Source organism: Epinephelus fuscoguttatus, linkage group LG19, assembly GCF_011397635.1.
Source record: "Epinephelus fuscoguttatus linkage group LG19, E.fuscoguttatus.final_Chr_v1".
In the NCBI taxonomy this organism is placed as follows: Eukaryota; Metazoa; Chordata; class Actinopteri; order Perciformes; family Serranidae; genus Epinephelus; species Epinephelus fuscoguttatus.
In genome coordinates this window covers 38,868,562-38,895,870 of record NC_064770.1, presented here as the reverse complement: position 1 = coordinate 38,895,870, position 27,309 = coordinate 38,868,562, and the positions used below count along the sequence as shown (strand labels likewise).

The window sequence follows — 27,309 nt, the reverse complement described above, 5'->3', positions numbered from 1 at the left end:
AACATTTGCTCAGCTTGTTTCTCTGATGACTTCAGATCCAGACGTGTGATGACTAAAATCCTTCATCTGGTTAAAATACATAGTTAAAAACAACATATCTAAATAGTGTATATTGTAAAAAATTTAGCATAAAACTGCATAAAAAGGCAATTTATGACATCATCTGGCAGACAACCACAACCCCAACTCAGGGTATATGACGCTACTGAAATGCGACGGCGACCAAATGACACATTAGGTGTCCTTGATTAAAATGACAGATTTCTCTGGATCTGTTGGAGATTATCTGTTGGAATACTGTGACTACACAACTCAACAAAAAATATTATATTCATTTGGTTGTTTTCAGACATTTTAATGCGAAAAAGTTAGATATTATATCGTTAAATGATCTTAGACTCACTTGTCCCTGATGCAAGGCCTTAAATTATTTATTAATTATTATTATTAAAGTATTAAATTCAGGTTCAGAGATTTTTAAAATATCATGTTATTAAAAGTGCAATATTGTCACTCACATCCTCTGTTTGCTGCTGAAAAGGTCCGTAAGGTCCCTGCAGACACCACGTAAACTTGTACATTTCTTTCGAACCTTCAGATAAAGCCTTTTCCTGTTTGTTCCCCATTCTGATCTTTCTTCTTACATCTTTTTATTGGTTCATTTTTTGTGGCTGGTTGCCTCCACTGAGGTTTTCCTTTGTATGATCTTTGCCTCACCCAATCCTCTGCCCTGAATAATTGGAATCTTTCCTCTTTCTCCTCTCTCCCCTCCGCCTGCTCGCCTGCCCTCTCTTCTCGTTCCTCTTTGTACCTTTTCTCTTCCTATCCTTGTCTCCCTCTCTGCTCCTTCCTGTCGTGGCCTGTGCAGGAGAAGCTCCGTCTGGCCGGCCAGGTGTCGGAGGGCAGCAACATGATAAAGACCATCGTGTTCGGCCGCTACGAGCTGGACACGTGGTACCACTCTCCATACCCGGAGGAATACGCCCGGCTGGGGAGGCTCTACATGTGCGAGTTCTGCCTCAAGTATATGAAGAGCCAGACCATCCTGCGCAGGCACATGGTGAGGCAGTGTCATCTACAGAAGTTTATTCTCATGTACCTTCTGTTATCAGTCCCACAATGCAATGTGTCACATTTTAGATGCAAAAACTGTTGTTGTGTGATACAAGAGCACGCCTGTAAGTGATGACGCAAAATTATGATAACCAACAAATATTCACGAAAGAAAACTTAAAGGTAACTTTGGTATTTTTCAACCTGCACTCTATTGAACTTTGCCCCTCTGATGCAGTGGATCCAGTGTTGTTGGGACGATGGCAGCGGGTTGAAGAGGGGGAGAGACCACTGCCCGAAGACAGAACTGCACAACACAACCGTGTTGTGGCTTTGGTCTCTGTTTTAGAGCCAGTACGTCCCTGATATAAACTAACCTGAGCTTTGTCTTTTCTCTCTGTTGCATGAAGGCCAAGTGTGTGTGGAAGCATCCTCCAGGTGATGAGATCTACAGGAAGGGGAACATCTCTGTCTTTGAGGTGGATGGGAAGAAGAACAAGGTAAGAGAGCACATGCAGCTCCTCCTGACCCTCCCCCCTAGAGGGTCGAGGAATCACTGAGCCTCAGGCAAGAACATATGAACATGTTAGTGTGAGTGAAATGTTCCTGCAGTGAATTCATCACAGTGGGACTAACACACCCAGATCATGTGACTCCTGCATGTATACAGTCAATCAGACCCAAACTGGCCGAGGCGCTCTGAGCATGCTCCACAGTTTCCGCCCCGGGCTTTGACCCGGAAGTCCAATAGCATTAAATGTGTAAGAGAAGAAGAAGCCGGTAACAACATGGAGAAATCTACATCCAGAGCCGTGACTTTTTGGACGGACCAAATGTACAGAGCTGTAAAGTTGTCCACCATGGTAGCAGTTAGCTGCTAGCTAACCGTAGCTAACTTGTTTGTCCATTGTTTGGTCTGTGACGTAATAGGTCAACAGGAAAAAGGTCCAATACTAACAAGCTGAAAGGGGGCATATCTCCACCTATCGTAGAGGAGTCGCACATACTTGGCTCAATAAATGGATTCCCCTCCCGTGCTTGTATACTGGGACAAGGACAGTAGGCCAGTTAGATGTCCTCGTCCAGCTGGGGCTGTAGAAACACTTCACTGTGACTGGAAACACACTGACTATGAGTAGTTGTATTCTGGATTAACAGTAATACAGCCCTCAAATTCCTTTGACATTTCCCATTGCATAAATTAGTCTAGCAGCTAGCTGATTTTTTCTCTGCTCATATGAAGCCAGGATCAATCACATACAGAAATTAACAGGGGGTCTGTGTCGCCATGGCTTTGTTAGCACTTATTCCTCTGGAAAGCGCAATGGCTGTTGGGGAAACACCAACCCTTATGTCATCAATCACTCTGACCAAGGGTCTAAACATCACTCACTCACTCACAGACAGCCTTGCACGCTGCGGTCCAGTCAAAATAGCACTTCTGGTTGGTTTTCTGCAGTGACTCCTGCACCTCACGAGATGGAGACCTGTCTGTGTTTCCTGTTAGCTTTGATAAACTGTAACGCTCTTCCTCACAGATTTACTGTCAGAACTTGTGTCTGCTGGCGAAGCTCTTCCTGGACCACAAGACTCTGTACTACGATGTCGAACCTTTCCTCTTCTACGTCATGACCGAAGCCGACAACACAGGGTGCCATCTAGTCGGGTACTTCTCCAAGGTAACGTGTGGGCATGTTACAAAGTCCTCTTGCTCTCAGATGGATTACTTGTCCAAAAATGTTTCCCAGATAAGAGATGTTAGCATGAGTGAAAATGCGAAGCCCAAAGATCAGACTAGTTAAGGAACAGTGAAAATAACTTAAATTCTAAAAATATTATTACTGATAGCAGCCCTGAACAAAACGTGCCGCTCAGCCCGTCTTGTTTACAGATTTATTCTCCGCTTGCAGGAGAAGAACTCGTTCCTGAACTACAACGTGTCCTGCATCCTCACCATGCCACAGTACATGAGGCAGGGCTACGGCAAGATGCTCATAGACTTCAGTGAGTGCAGATCAGTGTGTGTGTGTGTGTGTGTGTGTGTGTGTGTTTGTCTCGTAAACTTAACACTGGCCGAGGGATTCTGCACAGCACAGTAGCAGCAGATTTAAGAGGCTGTCTGAAGCTCTTGCCCTTCGGAGGAAAAAAACCTTCCACACTATTTGTGTATTACAGTCATTAATTTCTTACTTTCCTGTATCCCTGTTTTCATTTTCCCAGCAGGAGAAGAAACTGTTCAAGGAGGAGTGTAGCTAACACACAACTCTGTCTGATCTGTCCTTTAAGGTTACCTGTTGTCTAAGGTGGAGGAGAAGGTGGGCTCACCTGAGCGCCCCCTGTCTGACCTGGGCCTTATCAGCTACCGCAGTTACTGGAAGGAGGTGCTGCTGCGCTACCTGAACAACTTTCAGGGCAAAGAGATCTCCATCAAAGGTCAGAGCTCGACCACCCTCTCAGACATGCTGGTGTGAGGAAGAGTAGGCAGGGGTGCAGCCAGACCTTACAGTCATCGTCATTCATCAGAGGACAAACTAATAAATAGACGGTGTAACATAAGGGAGAAATCTGAAAGCGTCAAACAGGCCAACAAGAAACTGTGTGTGTGTGTGTGTGTGTGTGTGTGTGTGTGTGTGTGTGTTTTAATATGTGCATGCATGCATTCATGTGAGTTGGACTTTGTGAATGGACCAGAGAGCACTGAGGTCACTTCAGCTCAGTGTTCAGGTGAGAAATGCTGGTGGACGCACACACGACTTAAACTGGAGCAAAACTGGGTCACCCAAACACATCCAGAGGACTGAGGGAACTTCCTGCTCAGTGTCGGGGCTCGACAGCAATATTCAGACATTTGTTGTTTTTTTTTTTTTTTGGGTAGATTTTTTGGTGTGGCATCTGCAGTGATGTGGATGCTGCACCAGACTGTCGTGGTGAAGAGGGAGCTGAGTAAGAAGGCAAAGCTTTTGATTTACTGGTCCATCTATGTCCCAACCCTCACCTATGGTCATGAGCTCTGGGTAGTGACCGAAAGAATGAGATCACAAATGTAATTTCCTCTGTAGGGTGTCTGGGCTCAGCCTTAAGGTGCGGACACACCAAACCGACATCAAAGAACTAGCGTCGACGAAAGCCAACTGTTGCGTCGTCTACGTTGCCTCACGTCGCCCTGTGTCAGCTGCATTTGAACACACTACACGGACTACATCCGACGGCCAAGTAGCACGTACGTTCTGCGCCTGCGTGAGAGAGAGCGGAGTGAGAGAGTGGTACATCCTGTCAGCCGAGGGGTTTCCTATCTGTGCAGCCGAGCACCGCAGCACCTCCACGGACTATTAACCTCGGGGAATGTCTGAGATTTTTGCAGATTTTCTGACTTTATAATCTCAGAGAATATCCAAGTTTTTCTAGTAAATTTAAAACTTTAATCTTGGAAACTCAGAGTTTCAGAGTCCCCTGCGGCTGAGGCACAATGTTGCACTTAGTTTAAATTAGTTACTGTTCCCAAAAACTGTTTCACTGCAATTTAAAACTCCTTTTGTCAGTCAGTGAACACATCAGATAAAAGATTGTCTGCGGGGTCGGACAGCAGCCACGACAAAACAGCAGATAGTTCAGTAACACTCTGTTCCCTTCGCTCCAAGCCTCTTTTGTCCTCCTCTCTCTTTGTTCATAATTTCTGCATGTCATTTTGAATTTAGGAAGATCTTTTCAGCTCACGCAGAGAAATATAAATACCTCTCCTCAGTCGTTTCAGTCTACATTGAAAATGTGTTCTCACTGTCCTGCCACGATGCGACCGCTCTGCCTCTGCCGTGTGCTCGTAGAGATTAACAAACATTGTCGTCATTCAGGGGCCTTTTGATGAAACTCCACCGCTGTGTTTGCACGTTTCATAAAGAGCTCTGAATGTGGTCTCACTTTAGCTAATGTTTCATAATGCTGAGTGGATTTTCAGTCTCGAGCCTGAACAATGATAAAGATGTTTGTTTAGCAAAACAAAATTCTCTCTGTGATTTCTTTTTAAATTATTTGATGTCGTTGTGAAGAAAATGGAACTTCACAGAGAAATTATCCATGCTGGAAGTCACTGAGTGTGTTCACTATTCTGAAATCTAAAACATAAAAAGTTCATTTTTACTGACCTCGGAGGAAAGCTGTCGAAGTCATCTTTGATTAAAAAAATAACTTAGCATTAAGCATATAAATAATTCATGAGGTCAGACTTCACTGCTGTGTCATTGTGACTGTAAATCCATCAACATCTTAGAGCCCAGTGTTTGTTTTTAATCATCACCCCATGCTAGTTTTTAATGACACTGATGGCTGGACTCTGAGAGGCGATATGCGTCAGCCCACCACTTTGGTCCAAAGTAAAATATCTCGCAAACTATCAGAAGGCCATTAAATTTCAATTTTTCACATTAACGTCCCACTCAGGATGAACTGATGTGAGTTTGGTGATGTCTTAACTTTACATCTACTCTTGGCAAGAAAGCAAAAACAGCATATTTCCAAAAACATCAAGCTATTTTTTTAACATTGTCACTAGCCCCTTTTACACTGCTAGATTTTCGGTGAATGTTGGGCCGTTTTGCAGGCAAGCTGCGAGCGTTTAGACACACAGAGCTGGATTGGCGAGTTGATCCAAGGTGCCCAATTTTCCGCCTCGTAGGGTAGACATATTGGTGGAACCCTTTTAGTTTAAACAGACCGAGGCGGCCTTCTGCAACGCTGTTGATGACTTGTGGGAGGGGCTGTTGATGACGCCGCACGAAGGACTGACCAGCCGCGGCTTCCCTCCCACGTCACTGTTTACGTCACACGCTGAGCTACACGTTTTGTTACTTGCTCACGCCCCCCATTGCCCCGAAAAAGGCACATTCTGTATAAACAAAAGTAGGTAGGCGGCATTTTGCTGCACTCCCCGATTTTGTTTTTATACTGCCAATGCTGAAAGAAGACTGATTGGGCTTTCCTGCAAATTTGCACAATTCCTATCTAAAAAGGGCTACTGTGAGCCTGTTAGCATGCTGGTGTTAGCATTTAACTCAGGAGCCTCATTTGCACTGCATGGTTCAACTCGGCTTGACTCACCTTTTTGGTACCAGGTCCTTTTCTTGATTTTGTTTTCCATTGCAGGTCGTACCTCCCTCAGAGTGGGAGGAATTCTCAACTGACCTGCATAGCGATGCCACATGAAATTGCCTTGAAGTCATCTTAAGTGCTCACAGGATCTTTTAATAGGCAACCAAACAGAGGAATGTCTGAACTTCATCAATCGTGTGGCGTAGTGTACAAAAAAAAATTGTGTTTGCTAGTCGTGAAAAAAAAAAAAAAAGTGAAACTCTGCTGAGAGCTGCACCCTGCCAAAATAAATCCAAACCTATATGACTGGACCATGTGTGAGTTTACTTTGAAAGGACAGACACAGGAAGTGTCCTCGTCAGGTTAGTTTCCAGGGCTGGTACCTGCGGTTATTCCACAGGCTAGTTAATAACATGTCGGGCAGGAAATCCAAAGTGTGGGATCATTTTGAGAAGGTGAAGGACGAACCCAAGGTGATATGTAAACTCATCTTCATTGGTCGACTACAAACATGACGTATCATGTGAAACATGGAAGTAGCTACATGCCCATTAGCCCACAGCGTCATTAACAGGCGGCTCGCTCAGTGTGTGACGTGCACTTGGAGATAAAATATAGGCCTATATTAATGAAGGTTCATTAGTACGGTTTGTATTTCTCTGTAATGTAGCACAGTGTTAACAATGTTACTGATACTATTCTTTCTCACACCTTCAACTCAAACCACCAAAATATATCATTTCATCATTACATTCATATCAGAAACATGCAGGAGACTAGTCCACTGGGAAAACTCTCAGTCGGGTGGAGCCCTAGTCGCTAATGACAGTAGCTTGGATATTTAAAACTGGTTGTTTTGTGCAGGATGTCTTGTGTCAGTGGTCTGCTGTGTTTTAATTCTACCTTCTAGTATCGGCTCCACTCGCTTGGAGCCTCAGTCGAGGTGTATCTAAAAGAAAACAGGCACTATCAACTACTGCTGCTAAAGGAAGACCAAAATAGAGCAAGTTAAGTTTAGTAGAGTTGTGCCATATCGTTCAGTGGAAAGGTAACATTAGTCTCTTTCCTGATCCCATCGCTCTGACCTCCTCTTGTCTCACCTTTGTGTTCACAGAGATCAGTCAGGAGACGGCAGTGAACCCAGTGGATATTGTCAGCACACTGCAATCTCTCCAGATGCTCAAATACTGGAAGGGAAAGCACCTGGTTTTAAAGAGACAGGTAGGAAACAAGACAAGTCCGACTTCCTTACATGCTTTTCTGTCTGGTAGAAAACTTCGTCCAGCTGGCAGCTGATTGTTCGTCGCTTTTTAAGTTCAAAACTTGTCGCAGATTCAGACATACGTACAAACTCCACATTAGTGCAGCCAGCTGAGGTGTGTTTTCTCTCTGCAGGACCTCATCGACGACTGGAAGGCCAAGGAGATCAAACGTGGTAACGGCAAGACCATTGACCCCAAAGCCTTAAAATGGACACCGCCTAAAGGGACGTAGAGGAGCTTCCTTTCACACTCCAAACCCAACACACACACAGACAGATCCTCCGTGTACACTGGCATGCTCACAGACCCTGAGCCTAAACCCTCACACACACACACACACACACACACACACACTCCTGTACGAAACGCTTTCAGCAGCTACAGCACAGTCAGCTACTTACAGAGTCAGCCGTTACTCTGGGTTCATCAGCCACCGAACACTGGCAAATGTGCAGGAATCTGGAGCTCATACATGAATGAATAATCAGAAATATTTTACCACCTGGCTGTGTGAGGTCAGTTTGTGAGATCTGGCTCTGTGAAATGTGACCAAGCTGCAGTCAGTTTCCATCTGAAATATTAAAAGAAACAAGTAAATCTCTAATTGGTAATTAGTGGTAGTGTTAAGAAGCAGTGTTGCAGCTTCAGATGTCTTTCAAAGTTAACTGCGGTGTTTTTCACCAGCTGGATGTTTCTGTGGCTTAGTGACGAACGAGAACTAGAAGAGAATCAATGCATCATTTATATTTAGATTTTATATTTTTGGTTTCAAGCTCTCACTAAGACACTAAATGTCCGACAGACAGTATGACTACAACGTTAAATAACAAGCTTACGCAGCAGCCGGTGATGTCTGTCTACGCAGGATCCCTGCTGATACTTCCTCGACCTCATTTATTATCTGGAAAGTGAAAGTAATTGTGCGTTATAAGTGCACCTTCTCGCAGACACCTGATTAACACAGAACACCAGACACGCCCGCTAATCCAATCTGCGGCAGGCGGATCTGAACCTGCGCTGACCGAACGCAGGTCAGCAGCTCGTTGACTCATGCAATGAATTTTGTCAGACACAGACCAGCTGGCTGTGATTAAACAGGACGAAAATACATGACGTTTCTAGGAGTACGAGTCCCGACCTCTATTTATCATTCAGGTCACATGACTACACACAGTTCTCAAACAGACCGGGGAAGGCTTGATGATTTCTGTTAGAGCCGCACAAACATCAGAACAGGAATGAAATAGTATCTTGTTTTAACTTCTGTCCCTTCACACTAGGGCTGCACAGTATGAGAAAAATATAACGTTGAATACCACAATAACAATGTTACTTGCAATAAATAAATAGATTGTAAAGTGTACTCAGTTTCTGCTGATTTCAGTACAGTACGAAAATAAAACAAATTGCTTGTTGAATTAAAGGAACACTTCACCCCTGAAATGATCATTTGCATATCAGTTACTCACCCCGTGTTGAGCTGGATTCATGAAAAAAACAGTGTTTTTCTTGCACACCTCCACTGTGAACAGAGAATCCAGAAACAGAGAAAATTCTCACTGTATTGAAGTCATTGGGGTCCACATTTAACAACAGCAGAACTATATCCAAACATCTGTTTACAACTCTCACACAATTGGTGCAGTGTAATTATGCTCAGTACTTCACTAACGCATGCATTGCATTGCATGCTGTTGTTAAACGTGGACCCCAGTTAATTCAATTAAAAAAAACAGGTTTTTGATTCTCTGCTCACTGTAGAGGCACGAGAGAAACGTTTTCTATGTGAATTCAATGTAACACGAGATGAGTAATTGATATACAAATGATCATTTGGGGGGTGAAGTGCTCCTTTAAAAAAATTAAAAGACGTTAAATCTAACATGCTTTTATCGAAGAAATTGAACATTGAACTGAACTCAAAAGACACCACTAAAAAATAAGAATGGGATTTTCAACTGATACCCTATCAACTAAAAAGAAATCAGAGTGCAGTATCGCAGCCTTTCAGTGTGTTTATGCCATGACAATAAATGTATATCCTGCAGCCCTACTTCACACACTGTGGTACTTAATTGTGTTCAGAGTGGGCATCAGATGCAGAGTGATGTTGCTTTACGTCATGCATCCCATCAACTTAAGATTTTACAACTCTGTCTTTAAAAAAAAAATAAGTGTAGACATATGAAATGAAGAGTTACTGTCAGATGGTCTGAGGTCAGATGTGTTTGTGTCACAAACATTCAACAGAGCAGAGCGTACAAACTGACGCTGACGGCGGCTGATTGAACCCAGAGCTCATCAATAACTCAGCGTCTCTCTCATGCAACAAACACACACCTCGTGTCCGTTATATAACCCGTCACACCCATTAGTCAGGAAGCTATAGCTGCCATTGGCCGCGTTCGTACCGTGTTGTGTCCCCAGGATGTGACCCGTACGTGGTGTCTTCCCTTCTTTCTTTTTTTTAACCTTATATCTTAGTGCCGGCTGTGTTGTTTCATGATATGTTCTCAGTGTTGGAGCTCACAAACACGTCCTCTCTGTGTTCTCTGTGGTGGTTTTGTTAATGTTCTCAATGATATTTTATACTTTCTCTACCTCTAAGGTTTACCACTGTATAAAAGCTACAACGGCCCATTTTAAGCTTCGTTATTTTCCTTTTTTTATTCTCTGTGTTAACATGTGAAACTAAAGCAAGTGTTTGTTTTTTTTAACTAGATTTTTAAAAAATATATATGCTATTTATATTCTTAAAATGATATGTTAACTGCGTAGAACGTGAAAGACAAGGTCTGGTAGAATGGAATGTCAACTCTAGGACGGGCTTCCTTGTGAATATGAATATTTATCCTGAAATTGTACGTAGGTTCAAATGTGTGTAGAAGCTCTTGGAAGGTACCAACAAAGACAATGTGTACGTTTACATGCATACTAATATTCCACTTTTATTCCAAATTTGACAATAGTCCAAATTTAATACGGCTCATGTTAAAAACATTCTGTTCAGGCTGATTTATGCTTGGGCGCGTGACATTTTTGACGAGTGTCGCTCAACAGAAATTAAACAGTCACAAGACGTTTTCCATTTATGCTTCGGCAAAAGGTTTCAGACATCTCCATGGTAACCAGAGACGCCCTGCTTTTGTTCACGGTCGTTGTCCAGTAAAGAGTATTCTGCACAGACGGCTGATTAAATCACACAAATGTCCCACTGTACATGTGTTTTAGTCTCATTAACTTGACATTCATTGATTGATCAGCTCCCAGTCTGTCTGTGAGCCAATATATACAAACACCATTGATTTTCCTGTGTCGCTAACATGTGAAATATTTAGATTCAGTAAATGTCTGCTGTGTGTCAGCCTGGTGAAGGCAGTTCTGACGGCTTCTATGGACAGAGACGCTGAATGTTGGTCGGATTCGGTGTGTGGCGACAACAGTGCCACTACTACTATGAGGGGGGGAATAAAATCAATAGTTAATATATATACACTCACTGTTGATTCCCTTCAGTGGTGCTGACATTAAAAATATTTGGGTTCAGTAAATAACTGTTGTCAGTCAGCCTGGTGAGGGCTGTTTGTTGACCACAAGTGTCTTGCAAATGTGTCAGGTTTGCAAACAGCACACTTTATTTTAAAGTACAGTGAATTTCCGGCATAGAGCTTTTGTTTTGAAGTGCTGTTTCCTGCTGTAGACTGAATGACTAACGGATAGCTACTTAAAAGAGACAGCACACGAGCCAAACGCAAGTGAGACACTGAATATATTTGACTGTGTGGACCGTTAGCTAATGATCAAGGGGAAATCTGGACCCCGTGCCTGGACCAGTTGGGAACCACTGGTGTAAAGCACACAAATGTCCCGCTATATATTTGTTTTTATCTTATTAACATTTATATATTTCCCCCTCACTTGCTATGAAGAGAGGGGGAAATAAAATGAATAAATTAATACATACAAACGCCATTAATTTCTTGCCCTGGTGCAGACATGAACAATATTTAGGTGCAGTAAATGTCTGCTGTCAGTCAGCCTGGTGAAGGCAGATTGGGCAGCAGAGGGCTGCTTCTGTGGACAGAGACGCTGAATGCACATTGCGCAACAAAATATAACGATGTCCGCGTCACAAGAAAATACTCCATGTGCACAACATGAGAGAAAAGTGTCAAGCCGTCCGTCGAGTGACACTCTTCAAAAGTGTCACACACCCGAGCATTAATTAGGCTTTATTCTGGATGCAGCATTTCTGATTACGATAGGTGTCAATATTATCCAGGTTTTAGGAGCATTCTTTGGGCATATAGAGCATTTGTAAGTTTTGCAGTTTGCAACACAAAGCCTCTCGTCTGTTTACTATATATTTACTGTAGGGTCGAGATACATGCCCAAAAAAAAGCCCACATCTCGGGTCAGAAGGAGAAACACACCCACTTTTAAACATTATGAAAGACTTGGTTAGCAACAGGGTTTTGGATATGTGCACGTATTGTAACGCAGACCATTTCAAGGAGGAGGTTGAAGGAATAGACGAGGAAAACTTTAAAGAATTCCAGGCACAAACAGCCGTTCTACTTTTCCATATTTCGACGTGACAAGTGACACATTAGGACATGTTAATCAGAGTATGCACAGCTGCATGTAAACAGGAATATCAGTGTAATATTCATTTTCATTACCCATGCAGACGGCTTCACAGGACTATTGTCTTTTTGGGGGATAAGGGTAAAAAACTGAATATTTTGTGCATGTAAACGTCAGTGGCAGAAGTCATTTACATTTCAGACGTTTATCTCCCGTCATCAAAAGTGACATCATTGAATCAAAACACGTCACTTCTGCACGTTGTCACTACCTGTTACTGACATAACTGCTGCTGCAACATGTTTGGAAAATAATCTGTGTGTGTGAGACCGGTGAGCTCGGTCCCATCAGCAGCATCTCTGTATCATTAGCTGTTCTTTACAGCCCTCTGTGTATGATTGAACACATTTTATTTCATTGACAATCTAAATATTTATTGATCTGCATCAACTTTTTAATTTTGGAACCAGCTTTTAAGGTTTGCTAAAGGAGCAGTTTGACATTTTGGGAAATATTAACTCTCTCAAGAAGAGTTGGATGAGAAGGTTGATATCAGTCTGCTCATCTTTTGCAACAAAGCACATCAAGTTCATAGACTGCGCAAAAATAATGTAAGGAAGCCACCAGGATGTCGAGGAAGCCTCGAGTTTGGTGTTAAAGTTTGGCAACTTTTACTATGGAAACCAAAACTGTTTTTTGTACCAGGCTGTAAACATGTTTATTTCAGCCTCAAGTGGCCATCAGAGGAACTGCAGTTTTCAGCCCGGAGGTCGCTGCTTGATATTTCCCAACAATGTGGAGCTGCTCCTTTAAACGTTGTGCATAAGCTCAGACAGCAGTTGGCTGTGAAATCGGAGGTGTGTGGCCAACGATGTCAGATTGAATCATCTTTCTGTTTTTTTGTTTTGTAGCTTTTGTGACACAGTTTCATGTGAGGAGACCACAGCCGACAGTTACACGAGCTTCTCTTCTTTCACAGTGTAACAAATGTTGTCTTTCTGTTTTGCTTTGTGTTTTTATGGTGTTTCCTCTCAACCATCTGTGGATTCATGTGTTTGTTTCATGTGTTAACCCTGTGGTTGATTTTTTTGTCCTCATTCGGGTCTTACATGCAGACTTTAAATCAATACAAACAGGCCATGCGTTTCAACCGACTACATTTATCCTTTTAGCACCTGTTCTCAATACACATCTCTGAGTGAGTGTAGGGAGCCGAGTGTTTCGCCAATTCTTAAGTGCATTTACGGCAAAGTGCACTTTGAAAGGAAGAATCCATCCTAAAACACACCTCTTAACGATGATGATGATGATGATGTTCGATACGTGACAGGGACAGTTTTTTATTCCTTCAGTTATATGATGGAGTGTTTAAGATAATCCAAGGTTTTTGTTTGGGTTCCTAAAAACTTTAGTGCCGCCATTTTGTACTGATATTTAACAAACACTCCATCATGAGCAGAGAACATATTTTATATCTCACAGTTGCAAAAATCTGAATTAATTTGTTTTTTTACTTGAAAAGGCTCTGCATTCAAATAACTCCCTGAGTGTTGATGCTGAATGTGCATGCCTCCTCGGTGAACAGAGAATCCAAAAAGGACGAGCACTCTTCATTAACTGAAGTAAACAGGGGCCGCGTTTAACAGCAAAACTATGTCAAAACTCTCACACAACTCATGCACTTTGATCCAAGTCTCATTTATCCAGCTGTATGCTCAGGACTTTCCAAAACAAACAGCGTGTCTTGACAGGGAACTGAAACTGAAACCTGTCTCTCTTCAGAGACAAACTCTGAGTCTGACGAAAACAGTAATTTTACCTCACTGAACACGGAGCTGCTCGTTTGTCACTGTTTCTGTCAGTCGGTACGTTTCCAGTCACAGTGAAGTGTTTCTACAGTCCCGGCTGGACGAGGACATCTAACTGGTCTACTGTCCTTGTCCCAGTATACAAGCACGGGAGGGGAATCCATTTATTGAGCCAAGTATGTGCGACTCCTCTACGATAGGTGGAGATATGCCCCCTTTTCAGCTTGTTAGTATTGGACCTTTTTCCTGTTGACCTATTACGTCACAGACCAAACAATGGACAAACAAGTTAGCTACGGTTAGCTAGCAGCTAACTGCTACCATGGTGGACAACTTTACAGCTCTGTACATTTGGTCCGTCCAAAAAGTCACGGCTCTGGATGTAGATTTCTCCATGTTGTTACCGGCTTCTTCTTCTCTTACACATTTAATGCTGTTGGACTTCCGGGTCAAAGCCCGGGGCGGAAACTGTGGAGCATGCTCAGAGCGCCTCGGCCAGTTTGGGTCTGATTGACTGTATACATGCAGGAGTCACATGATCTGGGTGTGTTAGTCCCACTGTGACACATTCACTGCAGGACCATTTCACTCACACTGACAAATAAATGACACAGATTTGTTACTGAGCTGAAACTGAAACTGATCAATGCCAGACTCCATTGAGAAAAACAATTTTACCTCACTGAATACCGAAGCTGCTGGTTCATTGCTGCTAACATCAGTGAGTGTGTTTTTGTTATTGTGTGACTTTGGCGTGTTAGAGCGTTAGTTCAGATTTACTGAATCTCACACGATTAAACAGACAAACTAACTGATTGAGGCAGCGCTACACAAGCAGATCCCGTGTTCAGTGATGTAAAAGTAGTGTTTTTGTCAATGGAGTCTGGCTCTAACGAGAGCATCGATAAGTTTCACTTTCTGATCAGTTCCCTGTTGAAAAGGGCTGACTGAGGTTACGACTGGATTAATGAGACTTGGCTTATACTGCACATGTTGTGTGAGAGTTTGTGAACACACGTGGACTCCTATGACTTCATCATGACTTTCATCAGTTTTTGGATTCTTCGTTCACTGTGGAGGCGAGAAAAACAAAGTTTCCATCATAAATCAACGAAACACAGGGTGAGTTACTAATACACCAAAAATTATTTGGGGTGTGAAGTATTTCTTTAAATGTTAAATTACAACACCACAAATGATCATATTAAAGAAAGTCTTCCCTTTAAGACAAGCCTTTTTTTTTAATTTAGAAACCTCTCTGTCTAGATGTCTGTTTTTATTTTTCATCCTGTTGTCGTGCAGTTTTTCTGTGTGCCAGTGGCAGCTATAGACAGGCAGCTTATTAACACATCTGAAAAGGGTCCCAGTTATATCCCATCACCTTCCATAGGCCACCAGTGAGCTGTTGTAGTACTGCAGCACTTGAACGCACCCTGCTACCTGTTTTAAACTACGCACTCAAAGCAGCGACACACAAACCGTAGCGTGGCATCGATATGTAGCTCAGTCGTGCTTTTGTACTTGCTTCTCCCCCTTCCTTCCTCCTCAATAAATGCAAACGGTGAAACAAAGGCTGAGTGTGGTCAGTTTGTGTGTTTGCTGGTTCCCACGGCAACAGAGTTGTTTGGGTCCGGTCAGTTGGTAGTATACAAGGAATGTACGGACATAACAGCAAACAAAGGAGGCGTTGTTCTGCCTCTACGTCAGATCTGTTCACGATGAGAAGACAAACCACTCAGAATGAGTGTCAGTGGTGACGTGTTAGTGGATGGATGACATGATGTGTATCTACAGTTGAGACTTTTAGCAGCTCTCCTGGTGATTTTGTTCCATACATTTCAAAAATGTTACCACTATCTAGTAAAGTGGTAACTTTTCTTTAACCTGTCAGATTTGTGTCAATAATACCTTGCAAAGTCAGCAGTGCAAGTGCAGCAAACATTTCAGTCCTCGACTGTCATCAGTGCTGCTGACATGTGCTTCACAGAACAGATATAGACACAGACAGATTCCTACCAGGTGTGATCGATCAATCAGCAGCTGCCACTAATCAGATGAGATCAACTCTGAGGAGCAGGAGCCTGACCACCAAATCACAATCACCTGTCTAAAGAGTATTATACACATCACAACATCCTCAAACATCAATGTATACAAATGTACAAAAAATACTATACACAGAAAAAAGTCAATGAAATAAAATAAACATATTTTATTTAAATAAATAAATAATAATATAATGAAATAATAATAAATAAATACATGAAAAAAATATATACAAAAAGAGTTGAAAAAACAACTATACACAAAAAAAATCAATAAAATAAAAAATTTAAAAAAATAAATAATAAAATAATAATGAATAAATATATAAAATATATGAAAAAAATGACAAAATAAAAAAAGAGTTGATCTCATCTAATTAGTGGCAGCAGCTGACTGATCACGCCTGATAGGAATCTGTCACCTGCGTTTTTGTGCACGGATGTTCTCAGTAAATTGACTTTTTTTGTATTGATCTCAGTCTGTGAACATTTTTTTGTGGCTGTCCAGCCCAGTTGTACTGGTGTGCAGGGATCTCTTCTGCCGTCCTTCATCAATAATACCTCAAATTACAGCAGAGAAAATCAAATATGACAACATTTTGACCAAATACCTCGTTATAGATATTGCTACAATATTCTAGAGTTCGCTATTAGTGCTTTCACAAAATACTTACAGTGAGATTTTTGAAAAATAAGTATCGTAAGTAAGAAAATGACTTAAATGCAGCTTTTCAAACCAGGAAAAGACACAAAACAATATCTGAGAGCTGAGTCAGTATTTGTGGTGCTTATCTGACAGCAGGAGTCACTTTCGTCAGTATCTCACACTTAAACTTACATTAAAGTGTCTTTTAGCTACTTTAAACAAATCATCTGAGGTCATACCAAGAATTTTTTGATTCGGACCGCTGCAGATAATTCGGCTCCCGGTAAAAAACCTCTGAAGGAACACTGAAAGAATTCTAACCAGGAGACGTGTCAGAGAAACACTGATTTGTAATGACTGCTTTATTCAGTGTTTTTACCGGTTAAATCACCTGATCCGGTGTTTTGGAGAAGAGAAGACCTCTGTTGACTCTAACAATGAACACTGAAGGAATTCTAACCGGGAGAAGTTTCAGATAAACACTGATTTTAAGGGTAAAACAGCTTTTATCACTGTTGTCACCAGTTTAAATCAGCTGGTCTGTTTGTTCTGGAGAGACCTCTGTGGATAATGATGAATATTTAAGGAATTCTAACTGGGAGAAGTTTCAGCTGGTTGCAATCTGCAACCTTCACCACTTTAAATCCCCTTAAATCTGAAACGCTGAGCCTGTAACTTTCCAGCTCAGCAGCATCACTCTTCAACACAGAACAAAGACACACTCAGCTTATGTCATCAGCTTTAATGGATTTTGCGTGAAATAAGCAAACTCTCGTAAAAGACATGAGCCTTACATGTACATAGATTATATATAATATGACTTATTGATAACAATATACAGTGGATTACAGCGTTGGATAGGTGGTGATTTGCAGCAGCTTAAAACAATTCCAGTTAACTGGTGTGTCGGCCGTCTGTCCTGATCCGACTGTGTGACGCTCTGTGTCCTGTTGATCAACAACAGGACTGACTGATACAGGACGTTAAGGTTGAATCTGAACTTTGACTACTTTTTGTTTCTTCTTTCCTCCTTAGTAAGAGTCAGATGTCCATTCCTCCTCAACATCTGGAAGACAAAAAGATAAAAATATTTGGAGATTTCTCGAGCAGACGTTTCACATCCAATGAGGAAAATACAGTTTTGACACTTTCAAGCACAAAATGAAAAACACCACAAGATTAATTCAAAATGGCGGCACACACAGGTGCAGCAGCTCCTCCTTGGTCCAGTATTATTCTCACTGGATGTGCTGCCACTTGGTGACATCATTAGAGAACACAATGTTTGTTTCCATAGTTGCGCAGATGACACGCAACTGTACATCTCTGCTGAGCCAAACGATGCTGCAGCCATAAACTCTGCAGCTCGGCTATGAACCACATCAGGCCAGTCTGAGCTGCTCCGCACTGACTTCCTGTTTCATGCAGAATTGATTTTAAGCTCCTCCTCCTTGTATACAAAGCCCTGCATGGGCTGGGACTGAGCTACATCACTAAATCCCTTGTTAACGATTTGCCTCCAAGAACACTGCGATCATCTGCTGCTGGTTTATTGGAAGACGATCAGGGATGCAGCCTTTGTCAGTGACGCCCCAAAGCTACTGAATACACAGATATCAGAGAAGCTGCTCGCTGAATATTTTTAAAAGAAAGCTAAAATCATATCTGTTCAATTTAGACTTTAACTCGCTCTGACTTTCCTGATCAACCCAGTTTCACTCCGAAGTCTGGCGCTTGGGACACACTGCTTGGGCAGTGACTTGCAGCGTCAGACGCCGACAATAAAAGCCATCCTTTAACGTTGGTGTGATACACGGACGGCTGCCGTTATAGTTTTTTTTTTTAAGATATTTTTTGGGGCATTTTTAGCCTTTATTTGACAGGACAGACAAGCATGAAAGGGAGAGAGAGAGGGAGTGACATGCAGCAAAGGGCCACAGGCTGGAGTTGAACCCGGGCCGCTGCGGCAACAGCCTTGTACACGGGGCGCCTGCTCTACCACTAAGCCACCGACACCCCGCTGCCGTTATAGTTTAACAGTACTCGGCGGCATCAGAGGGAAACGCCCTCCCTAGTGTCGTGGTTAGAGCACTCGTTTTCCATGCGGAAGGTCGAATCCTGCTGGAGTCGACATCAGCAAAGGCATGCGGTCACAAGAGGCTCCCACCACTGAATCAAACGGGATCAGATTCGTTAAGGAGTAAATCCGGAATCTGAGCCAAGTCCTCAAACAAGGGCGCAACTCAAGCCCGTTGTAGACGGAGGTTCCAGACATAAAAATGGATTAATTCCATGTGTGTACTTTGTGCTGCATTTCTTGTATGAACGGTGCTGTATAAATAAAGTTAATTATTAACGGAGCTTTTATTTGTTTTTAATATAATCTGAAACAAATTTTCGTTGTTATCCAGAACATCATTTTGTTGTTTTATCAGTTTATTACCGTGCAACATTTATTCCTCTGCAGGTACCTATTTGTATTCTATGAGTATTTGCAATGCACTTTAATGTTGTCCTGTCCATACTGAATGTTGTGTTTGCTACATGTTCTTTACTGCACCTGGATTTGTGTGTGACAACACTTCGGCTGCTGTTTATTGTGAATAACAATAATAAATTGAATTGAATAAAAACTTAGAGGAGAAATCATAAAAGAGAAAAACTTTCCTGCCCACATTATTCAGCATAAACATCAGAGGTGGTTGAAAACAAGCATGAGATTACACATTTCTTACACCAGAGTATTGTTGTATCATTGCATTAAGAAGTTTGCATTACCTCCACCTAAACTTCTCCTGCCCATGAGTCCAACAAACATCTCCCCTTTATTTCCTGGTGGAGACAAACACAGATCTCCATGAGGGTCATTAGAAACCAAATGATCTTTAACTGGTTGAATAATCATGATAATAATAATAATAATGATGATAATAAAAAGTAAGACAACAGTGGTGTCGTCCTCGTGGTGTAATTAAACTCACTTTTCTTGCCCAGCCTCACAGGTTGAGATACTCCTGAAAAATAAAGCAGGGGTGAAATGTTGTAGTCATATTTGAATAGTACGAAAGCGAAACCGCGAGCTTCAGCAGCAACATTAGAACAAAACCACCACAACTCAACTGTAATATTCCCACACAGTACAATTATGTATTTGTTTATTTGTTTGTTTACCCGAGCTTCTTCCCATCAGGCCGTGGAACTGCTGCGCTTTGGACCGCTTGATGAGGTCTGCCAGCCGGATGGTTATTCCTCTCTCTAGTGGGTAGCCCTGCACACACACACACACACACACACACACACATAGACACACATGTTGTGAGTCCTCGCAGGTTTGGTTCAGAACATACTCCTGCTGTCTGATGAACTGGGAGAACTGGTGCTGCTCCCAAATACAAAATGTCCCCTGGGATCTATATATATATAAATCAACAGCTGATTTCCTTCTCTGTTTTTATGCTCTGCCATTTCTCCTCTAACCATCAGGCTGTAACCTGTGACAGGCTGTTACGACACAGTCACATATATGGAGTTTATTCACGTAGGTTTCCATCACCAAAGGTTTGTGACAGAATCAGAGAGGAGAGGGAGAGACGCTGTGCTGCTGCCAGAGGAGCCGCTGAATGAGTTCCCTCTGAGCGCTAAGAGAAGGAAAGTTTATTCCACACTACTGAAGCTGCTCTTCTTTTTGGAACCACCAAGGAGTCGGGAATAATTTCGCTTTCAGCCATGCTTGTTGTCGCCGTGGGTAACAGTATGACGTCATTATGTCAACAAGTCGAAATATCGCGATCAAGATATGAATTTTTCACATCATATTAAAAATGATACAGGCCCCGCCCCCAACTCAAATATCTCCAAACATTCTCCTCAGATGTCAAAATCCAGGAGGAGGTGATGGCCTTCAGTTGTTGCCGTAGCAGCAGGATGTCTGCAGCAGTTCGTGAACACCTGCCCCCACAAAAAAAAATGATCCTTTGACATTCAAAAAAGAAAAAAAAAAAAAAAAGAAAAAGGAAAAATGATCCGAAGATCTGAAGCTAACTGTCCGTCTGCGGTCAGGGCACCACCTCTCGTCGTGACAGCGCAGCGCAACCTAATGTGTTCATCAGTGAGTGATCGTCACAGTCACAACATGCTTCAGACAAAAAATTAAAAAAAACAAATTGAAATCTCATTTTGTAGAATATTATTTATCGTAATAAAGTACAGTATACGAGAATACTGAGCACAGAATACATGACAGCTGCTAGTGTCGACATTAATTACATATGATCAACACTTTAACACTCACATCCCAGTTTTCTGCTTTTTGATACAGTGAAGTGTTTGACATTGATTTCTGGGGTACGGCAACACCACTTGGACAATTTGCTAATTATTTTGGAGCAGAGCATGGTCGCCTATCGAAACATAGCAGTTCTTTCATTTAGATTTTCCATCCAGCGCCAGCCCGTGGCCCAGGCAGCACAGGTGAAGGTGCCATTAAGGGGCCCCTCCCTTCTCAGCTCGTTACACTTTACCTGCTCTCCGGGGGTAGATGGGCGGAGTTACCTGACGTCACCTGAACCCTGAAACACGCTGTTATCATGTCAGGACGACTCAACTACCACGACACTACTGAAAGGAGTGGATGTGGAGAGGAAGAACATGAAACCAGCAGGAGAGCTCATTAAGTTAGCTGTTAGCTGTTAGCAGTTAGCAGCTAGTTATCGTTACCTCTAAGCAGCTGCTGGACACAACCAACAGCTGACAGTTACACTGATTTACATTGTGAAGCGTTCAAGCTCTACTCAGTAAAAATGAGCACTGGGTGAAGGTAAATTATAACGTTCTCATGATGTGTTCAGTGTAATCTTGTAAAATGTAGCTTTTGGTGAGAAACTTGAATAAATCAGCTGTTTGAAGGAGAAATGTGTCGATGTTTTTACAGCACTGTGAAATAGATATTAGAGAGATGAATTATGATGCATCATATATAGTAAAAAGACCCTTTTTAAAAGATGTTTTTTATGTGAAAGAAGGTTGTTTCATAGACGTGTTTTATTGAATTTGTGCCCATTCAAAGAGGAAAAAAAAAACCTGAAATATAAAAACATCCACTATGGCCAAATTGTTATTTTTAACACTGGTGTCAGTATCAGCCCAGAATTTTAAAATCAGTGCATCCCTAGCTTAAATTAGCACAAATTGTTATCTTATTTTTTTATTGTTAGCAGGTTGTTTATTTGCAATTTAGTTATAAACATGGTGTAGTTTGTTGAGCTGCAGCAAGGGGACGTTTTCAGACAATATATTTTATAATTACTGTTTTTGCTCACCTGTCTCAAATACTCAGAGGCTCTTATGTAACCTGTTTGCGTTGTTCTTTCATCTGCTTTTACAGATACATGTTCCTGTGCCTCTTAAATACAGTAATAGATAGAATAGATAGTTTCAAATTTACAAGATAAATACGTATATTTTTATTTAAAAAAAATTATACCAAGAAAATTTTCATTTTATAACAAGTATTTCATAATAACATTTTTTTTTTTTTGTACAAGAAAAATGTTTTAAGAACATAAAAGCATCTTGTTTAAGCAGATTATTACCTGATACTGATTTTTTTTTTTTTTTTTTCTAGCGTGGCATCAATAAGCTTCTGTACAAACGCATGATCTGTTAGATTTGATGTCATCATGTGTTATTTATTTTTTATCAATATATTGGTGGGGACATTTTGAGCATATCTGATTGATTATTCAGAAGCTCTTATGTAACTTGTTTGCTCCAATCTGTTATTTACAGATAAATATTCCCGTCGCTTTTATATTTAGTTTTTATTTTTTTAAAGGTTTTGTGTTACAACAAGATGTTTTCATGTTATAAGACTTTTATCGTTATTACAAGAATTTTTCTTTGTATTTTTTTTTCATGAAAGCATCGTGTTACATCAAGAAACTTTTCATGTTTTCACCTCATATTAATATTTTTAATATTTTTCTTTTCTTTTTTTTCTGGTGTGGCATCAATAAGCTTCCGTACAAAATCACGATCAATGGATTTGTCTTTGTCTCTCTCTCTGCGGTGCTGAAATGTGAGAGCCAGCATTAAATGATCAGTTTGTGTAAAACGATCAATCAGTATATATTGGTGGGGACATTTTGAGCAGGTCTGATTAATGGTTTGGGGTTGTCCCCTGAATATATATTATAATTCCTGCCTTGGCTCAAATGACTCAAACATTCAGAAGCTCTTATGTAACTTTAATATACTTTTACAGATTATTGTCCCTGTGCCTTTTGTATTTTAGTTTATTTTCTATTTCTGGAAAAGTTTTCATGTTGTAACTTTGAGACTTTTCCTGTTTCACATTATAACAAGATAAATAAGTTTGTTATTACATTTTTGTTTTGTCACAACATGAAAACAAAATGTTAAAAACAGCTTTTTATACCTAGAAACTTTTTTTTTAAAAAAAAATCTACATAAAATTGAAACGGGTTTTTTTTGTTTGTTTGTTTGTTTTTCTGGTGTGGCATCAGTACGCTTCCGCGCAGAAGCATGAGCCAGTGGATTTGTCATCGTCTCTCTCTGTGGTGCTGAAACATGAGAGCCAGCTTGCATTAAACAAACTGATAATTCAAGCGAAGAAGGGAGAGTGCTTTGTCTGTTTGGATCTATTCTGTTCTATCCATACAGCCCAGCATCACAGATCACATTTCGCCTCAGACTTTACAACGCACGACTTTTCTCTGTCTTTGGACCCTCACAGCGGAATCTAACAGAACTCTTCAACATCTGATGATGAGGAGAAAACTGGGAAACTATAAAAATATCATAAAAGTCCCAACTTGGTGAAGAGTCAGACCTGTTAGTAACTTCCACAGCCGCGCGTAAAGTCTGTTTGGATGATCAAACTAACGGCATTACAGAGAGCTTGGATCCTTTTCTCAGATCAACACATGCAAACATGCTCCACTGTTTCCCAATCCATGAATCCAGCTCTAAACGTGATGCTGTTTTCTTTTACCTGCCAGTTCTCCACCGTCCAGATCTCTCCGTCTTGCTCTTCGTTGGACAGCGGGCTTCCCAGCGCGCCGAAAACCTGCACGAACACGACCACCAACAACACAACTATAAACTTCAGAGCCTCCATCGTCTCCAAAGAAAAGAAACGGCTGCAGATGGTCAAGAAAAAAGAGCCCGATGTGGACGCATACAGGAGCCAAGCAACTTCAGACACTCCACAAATGTGCGTTTTGTTCTGCGCGTTGTGCGTCGCTCCTGCGTAAAGGTCTCCGTCTGCTCTTATAAGGACCCTCTGCTCGCTCCTCCCCACCTCCTCTGGTTAAAGTGAATGTATCCTGCAGGTCATCGTCTGACTCAGACCTGATGTGCGTAGACAGTGAATAAACCTGAGCTTATCTAAAGCCAACTGACCACTTCCCAAAGTGTGAAGGATGGATGTTTGTTTCTGCATTTACTCACCTGGGTTTGCTCTTTGGCCCCCATGATTAACGAGCTCATTAAGCAGCAGAATGTGCTGTGACTGAATGAACACAGTGAAGGCTGTTGTGTGTGTGTGTGTGTTTGAGTTATCAGGTCAATGAGCCACAGCCACAGGCAAAGACAGGTTGGAGATACATCAACCCAAATCATAAATGATACAGACACGGTTATATTTCCAGTGTCAGGCCTGCCTTCAGACCTGGAGCAGGTCGCCATCATGTTCTGTGTCAGCTTTATGGCTCGTGTCACCTTCTCCAGGTGCAATTAGATTTTCTGCTGTGATGTATTCATGCTTTGTTTGTGTGACTGTGCAGGTGGGTGGCCCCGTGGCATGATGAATTTATACTGGTAATAATCACTGCAGCAGCAGCTTCTGACAAGAATTCAACTCCCCGTCGCTCTGTGACCAACACGCTCAGACGGAAGGAAACCACATCACATTTAGCATTTTGGGCTTTTCTGTGAGAAAATCAGTCAAACAGGAGATTTTCTGGGTCGTCGACACTGCGAACACTACGAGTTTCTTTTGTCTGTGTCTTCCTGTGTCCCTCATGACTCATTGGACATGTGATGACATCCACCACAGTGTTTCCCAGCCTGAAGGTCAGGTGCAAAACAAAAACACATAAAAAACTTTATTGATACAGCACTTTTCCTTAACAAGGTTAACCAACTCATCCTCACTGTGACCTCGTCACATGTCCACATTTGGTCATGGACTTTCCACGTCCACATATGACGTCCAAGGTACCCTGGGTGTGTTGGTTGTTGACGTTCTGGGACGCCGTGTCAACTTCAGCCTGTTACATGCATTGTCTGTTTTCAAAATACACTTCTGTTTTCACAGGAAATGTACAGTTTGATACAGTCTCTTTCAAAATAAAAGCACTACGTCTGTACAACACTGAAAATTTATGTCTTTTTTTCCTTCAACCACACACATGTGGTTAGGTTTGGGAAAAAAGAACAGGGTTTGGCTTTACAATCTTACAGGACACAAACACCGCTCTCTCAGGTGAAAGTGGTTGAAAAAAAAATGCACGCGAGACCAGCGCATGAACACACGTGAAGGCGGTGCCCATGTCTCACGGTCTCGCACAAGCGCGCACACGTGAGCACGGTGTCCAGAGAGGCAGTCAGAGCTACAGGCTACAATGAGGCTAAAAACAGAGTTCAAATGAGGTTTTTCCAAACAGCTTTTTATGTCGGGGCTTCAGGACACTTGGATCACTACGGACGAGCAGTATGGAGATATTTTGTGGTTTCAATGATGTGTTTTTGGACGTTTGAATCTGGGGCGCCGTCAGCCTCCATTAGGTGGAGTTGTGTTGCTACCTCCTCTCCCCTTGGATCTCTGCAAGTGATGTGAGGACTCTAAAACTTCACCTGAGCCTCCCTCGGCATATGGGTGAGTAGATAATGGCTGAATTTTCAGTTTTGGGTGCACTATCCCTTTTAAGTGTCGTCCTTGTCCCGGCGCTCCTCTTTGACGCTGCCAGGTGCCATTAAACTATAAAGACAACCAGCCGCGTGTCATGCTGACATTAAAGGACACCTTTTTTCGTTGGTTTCTGACAAAGCAAGACACCGCCCAAGCACCGGATTTCGACAAGTTTGGAGTGAGACCGGGCTCAGTTAACAAGGTGAAAACAACAAACAGCAGAATCAGAAAAGTGTTAATCATAAAAACAAATATATGCCTCCATGCACCAGTCAAGTTTCTTTTATGTTGTGTTCACACTGGGTGTGAATAAACAGTTCACGTGAGTGAATTGAAGTCAATAAAAGACGCAATTAGACGTGAGTTCTGCACAATGGACGCAACACAAATTATGCAAAATGTGTGAATTAAGCCAGTAGCAAGATTTTGCATCATACGCTTCTTTGTGAGAGTTAAAAAATCTGAACTCCAAGGATGTATGATGCCGAGGACGCACTGGTGGAAGTTTATTCATCAATTCAAAAATATCACGTGATGCGAGTTCTTTGCATGTATGAATTGAGTCAACACAAAATATTCTAGCGTTCAAACTCGGACGAGATGCGAAAATTTGCATCTCGTTTGGTGTGAACACAACGTTAGAGTCTCCATCCATGTCTCTGAAAACAAGGACGCTTCACACACAGATCTATACAATCAGCACAATGCTGGCGCTATAAAAAAGGGGGTTGACACCATGATTGGTTTGTGTGCCAATCAGGTTGCTCGTGGTTAATGCCGCTGCCCGTGATTGGGTCCGACGGGTGTTTTGGCGGGAACTCTGGCTCCACAGGACGCCACCAGGTTGAGAGGAGCAGCCGTATCTGGAAATGTTGGCTTCATTTCTGTACAGTAGGAGGAAGTGGAGAAGCGTCGTCCATCGTCGTTGTTGGTCTCACTCAGGAAACCTCTACGCGTCAAAAACTGACGCTAAATGATGCCTGTGTGAGACACTAAGGAGGCATGACACAGCGTTGGTGTTTGACGACGTAGGAATCAATGATGTCTCTCCTGGTAGTGAGATCACAATAACAGGAGAGGAAGAACTTTTTTTTTTAACCGATCCATTTTGCTCCCACCACAAACACACTGCTTCCCTTCATCAGGGCTGATCTGCCTCCACAAACAGCTGCCCAGAGATCAGCCTCGCCATCACACGGAGTTTTCTGAGCTTCTCCAAAGGACCTAATTCCTCCTGATGTACTGGGAGTCGGGGCTGAAGAGGGACGGAGGGAATTAGACTGGTGCTCCATTCAGACGCAGACACACACATACACAGCGGAGTTAGAGCGTAACTCTCAGAATCAAAGACACAGGAGAATGAACGCAGAACGTCAGATAATAACAGGCTTCAAGCGTCCAATCAGTTCAGAATTTTCCTCTGATCACCTGCTCCACTTGACGACCAGCTGCTCTCCATTCAAGTCATCACAACCATCTCACTCTGTTTTTTAATATTCTTTGTGATCTTGTGTTTAATTAAGGACACAGCCCGAAAAAAAGGAAAGTTATTCTTCATACAACATGTGTTGCAGGAGTTTTGACCTTGTTCAGGTTTCCCACACATTTCCATGGAGGACATTTCAAAACTTTCAAGGACCAATCATAAAATGTCCATGCCCATTCACAACGTTTAACACAGCTACAATTACAGCCTCGTGGTTGTATGACTCCGCCCACCAGTCCACCCTGTGGTTGTATGACTCCGCCCACCAGTCCACCTTGTGGTTGTATGACTCCGCCCACCAGTCCACCCTGTGGTTGTATGACTCCGCCCACCAGTCCACCCTGTGGTTGTATGACTCCGCCCACCAGAGCAGTGTCTCTGACAGTCTCCATCCATGTCAGTGAAAAC

At 42.1% G+C, this 27,309-nt stretch overlaps 1 protein-coding gene across 2 annotated transcripts in view; it reads left to right on the top strand.

Annotated features, from left to right (window-relative positions):
• Window positions 1-15,363, top strand: part of LOC125879286 (histone acetyltransferase KAT7-like) — a 33,361-nt gene extending 17,998 nt beyond the window's left edge. For both annotated transcript variants that reach the window (XM_049561061.1, XM_049561060.1), the window contains exons 9-15: window positions 869-1,060; window positions 1,464-1,553; window positions 2,592-2,732; window positions 2,964-3,057; window positions 3,340-3,486; window positions 7,250-7,356; window positions 7,531-15,363. In XM_049561061.1, coding sequence (XP_049417018.1) covers window positions 869-1,060; window positions 1,464-1,553; window positions 2,592-2,732; window positions 2,964-3,057; window positions 3,340-3,486; window positions 7,250-7,356; window positions 7,531-7,629 — 870 coding nt within the window. In that variant the 3' untranslated portion in view covers window positions 7,630-15,363. The remainder of the gene's footprint in view (window positions 1-868; window positions 1,061-1,463; window positions 1,554-2,591; window positions 2,733-2,963; window positions 3,058-3,339; window positions 3,487-7,249; window positions 7,357-7,530) is intronic.
• The last annotated feature ends 11,946 nt before the right edge of the window (window positions 15,364-27,309 follow it).